Raw genomic sequence first — 4,236 nt, 5'->3', positions numbered from 1 at the left:
CGGCGGCCAAGGAGAGCGAGAGGAAGCGTCCTGAATGAGACTTTGTGTTGCTGAGTTATGGCCCTGACATTCCAGAGCTGAGGAGGTCCAGTCCAGGTGCAGCAGAAGAAGACTTCTTGAGGACCAGGTGTCAGAAAGCAGCGGGCAGACAGAGTCCCTCTTTAAAATGGCGGCGTCTGGAAAGAGCATTACATCTCACATTTCCCGGCGTGATGATGCTACTGCAACATGTGGCTGGCCCCGCCCCCTCAGGGCTACTGCAACATGTGGCTGGCCCCGCCCCCTCAGGGCTACTGCAACATGTGGCTGGCCCCGCCCCCTCAGGGCTCGCCTTACAGCCCCTCAAGTCTTCCCCACCTAAGAGGAGGAGGAGGAGGCTCCTGGAGGATGTGAAAAGAGTCAGCCGACCAGTGAGTCCAGCACTCAGCCAGCTTGTTTACGCACGCTGTGGGGACAAGGACCAGGACAAGGACAAGGACCAGGACCAGGACCAGGACCAGGGCCAGGACCAGGAACAGGACCAAGACCTGGAACAGGACCAGGAACAGGACCAGGAACGGGACCAGGAACAGGACCAAGACCAAGACCAGGACCAGGACCAGGAGCCAGGGGGTGGCAGCGGGCGTCCATCCTCCTCCTCACGCTGATGATCATCGACCTTCATCGACCTCCATCCTCCTCCTCGTAAGTGGTGTCATGGAGCAGCCGGCCAGCAGCTGCATGAGGGGCACCCACCCTGGCAGCCCCATCTGGGGGTGCATGAGGAGCCCGGCGGGCCCCAGCCTGCAGTCGCCCTACCAGCAGGCCCCCTTCTCCCTGCACCAGAAGCCTGACTTCCTGGCCTACACGGACTTCTCGGGCTCCTGCCTGGTGCCGCACGCCGCCTACCCGAGAGACGACAGACTCTACCAGGACAGCCCGGGCGCCTACCAGAGGCCCGACTGGCACTTCAACCCCTGCCAGAGCAGGGCCCGGGCCCCTGAGGCCTGCCCGCCCGCCGCCGGCCTGGAGGTGGCGGGGCCCCAGATGGACAGTGTGGGGGGGGCCGCCCCCGGGGGCCCCGAGGGGGAGTACTCACCCCAGAGCGGGACGTCGGCCGACTCCGACAAGAAGAGCGCCAACAAGAGGAAGAGAGAGGTCACAGGTCAGATTTATGGAAATAATACTTTACGTGATTCATGCTAGTAATAATATATATTATTAAATATCAACTATTAAATATCTATGTATATATGTACATATATAAGTACTCACATACACATATGTATATATATATATATTTGTATGTGTATGTGTATATGTACATATGTGAATGTATGTGTGTGTACATACATGTATATATAAATATATATATATACATTTTTTACCACTTGTCCCTTTTTTGGGGTCGCAGGGAGTGCTGGAGCCTATCTCAGCTACATTCAGGCAGAAGGTGGGGTACACCCTGGACAAGTCACCGCCTAATAATCACGGGGCCAACACAGACAGACAGACAACATTCACACTCACATCTAGGGACCATTTTATATATATATTATATATATGTGTGTATATATATATATATATATATATATATATATATATATATATATATATATATATATATATATATATGTGTGTATATATATATATATATATATATATATATATATATATATATATACACACATATATATATATATATATATATATATGTGTGTATATATATATATATATATATATATATATATATATACACACATATATATATATACACACACACAGGACTGTCTCAGGAAATTAGAATATTGTGATAAAGTCCTTTATTTTCTGTAATGCAACTAAAATCATGAACATGTCATACATTCTGCATTCATTACACATCAACTGAAATATTGCACGCCTTTTATTATTTTAATATTGCTGATTATGTCATACAGCTTTTCTACTTGGTTTGAGGAAATATTCTAATTTTTTGAGATAGGATTTTTCAGTTTTCTTAAGCTGTATGACATAATCAGCAATATTAAAATAATAAAAGGCGTGCAATATTTCAGTTGATGTGTAATGAATCCAGAATATATGACATGTTCATGATTTTAGTTGTATTACAGAAAATAAAGGACTTTATTACAATATTCTAATTCTCTGAGACAGTCCTGTGTGTGTATATATATATATATATATATATATATATATATTATATATATATATATATATATATATATATATGTGTGTATATATATATATATATATATATATATATATATATATGTATGTATGTATGTATGTATACATCAATATTTATGTACCAGTGCTAAAATGATTTCCATACTTTTTGTTACTTTTCCAAATAAAAGGGAGCACAAACAATGTCTTTATTGTACAAACAATGTTAGTGTAGATGAAAGATATGTTTATTATTGTCATTTAGTCCTTCAATCAAATGTTGAACATACTAGACAACTTGTCTTTTAGTAGGAAGTAAACAAACAAAGACTCCTAATTAGTAACATATTGTGTCATTTATACACCTATTATTTTATACACATTATGAGGGACAAACTGTAAAAATGCATTAATAATCTGCTTGTTCATGTATTGTTAATATCTGCTTATTTTCTGTTCTGACATGTTCTATCTACACTTCTGTTCAAATGTAATAATCACTTATTCTTCTCTTCTTTGATACTTGACATTAGTTTTGGATGATACCACACATTTGGGTATGGATCATGTCGATACCAAGTAGTTCCAGGATCATACAATAAAATATAATACCTAATAAACCAATAATAATATGTTTAAGAAATACTGATGTAAAGGATAGGTGTCGCCCTGTTTTCTGTTCTGACATGTTCTATCTACACTTCTGTTCAAATGTAATAATCACTTATTCTTCTCTTCTTTGATACTTGACATTAGTTTTGGATGATACCACATATTTAGGTGTGGATCATACAGGATCATACAATAAAATATAATACTTAATAAACAAATAACATGTTTAAGAAATACTGATGTAAAGGGTAGGTGTCGCCCTGTTTTCTGTTCTAACATGCTCTATCTACACTTCTTTCAAATATAATAATTCTCTTCTTTGATACTTGACATTAGTTTTCAATGATACCAGACTTTTAGCTATGGATCATGTCGATACCAAGTAGTTAGAGGATCATACAATAAAATATAATACCTAATAAACCAATAATAATATGTTTAAGAAATACTGATGTAAAGGGTAGGTGTCGCCCTGTTTTCTGTTTTAACATGCTCTATCTACACTTCTGTTCAAATGTAATAATCACTTATTCTTCTCTTCTTTGATACTTGACATTAGTTGTGGACGATACAACATATTTAGGTGTGGATCATACAGGATCATACATCCATCATCCATCCATTTTCTACCGCTTATTCCCTTTTGGGGCCGCAGGGGGTGCTGGCGCCTATCTCAGCTACAACAAAATATAATACTTAATAAACAAATAACATGTTTAAGAAATACTGATGTAAAGGGTAGGTGTCGTCCTGTTTTCTGTTCTAACATGTTCTATCTACACTTCTGTTCAAATGTAATAATCACTTATTCTTCTCTTCTTTGATACATGACATTTGTTTTGGATGATACCACACATTCAGGTATGGATCATGTGGATACCAAGTAGTTCCAGGATCATACATTGGTCATATTCAAAGTCCTCATGTATTTACTGACTTTATAAACATCATATGAACTTTTTTAAAACAAAAGAAGACATGAACATTGTCTATCTGTGATGAGGTGGTGACTTGTCCAGGGTGTATCCCGCCTTCCACCCGAATGCAGCTGAGATAGGCTCCAGCACCCCCTGTGACCCTGAAAGGGACAAGTGGTAAAAAATGGATGGATGCATGGATGTTGTAAAGCCAAAATATGTCGAGGTTATCCTAGTAGTATCGACTAGATACACTCCTGTACTTGGTATCATTACAGTGGATGTCAGGTGTAGATCCACCCATGGTGTTTGTTTACATTGTGATGGTGGTGAGCTCTTGTATCTTCCTGCGCTGTGTAGTGAAGCATGTTTAGCTAGTCCTCGTCCTCCAGTGATTATGTTACCTGTAAAAAACTTTATTTGTCGCCATGGAGACCAGGATTAGTGATTTAGAAGTAGCTAAAACACTGTGGAGGGATGTTAGCCAGGTGTTAAAGCAGCTCTTCCTTTTTCAGTGTTATAACTTCACCTTTATCTTAACTTTTTACACCAAAATGTG

General features: G+C 39.6%; 1 protein-coding gene across 1 annotated transcript in view; it reads left to right on the top strand.

Moving 5' to 3' along the window:
- The first annotated feature begins 383 nt into the window (after positions 1-383).
- LOC133557110 (homeobox protein MOX-1-like) overlaps positions 384-4,236 on the top strand; it is a 21,287-nt gene continuing 17,434 nt past the window's right edge. The window contains exon 1 of the mRNA XM_061907359.1: positions 384-1,144. Within this exon, the coding sequence (XP_061763343.1) occupies positions 697-1,144 (448 nt within the window). The 5' untranslated portion in view covers positions 384-696. The remainder of the gene's footprint in view (positions 1,145-4,236) is intronic.

This window comes from Nerophis ophidion, linkage group LG08, assembly GCF_033978795.1.
Source record: "Nerophis ophidion isolate RoL-2023_Sa linkage group LG08, RoL_Noph_v1.0, whole genome shotgun sequence".
Classification (NCBI taxonomy): Eukaryota; Metazoa; Chordata; class Actinopteri; order Syngnathiformes; family Syngnathidae; genus Nerophis; species Nerophis ophidion.
This window is presented reverse-complemented; position numbering and strand designations above follow the sequence as displayed.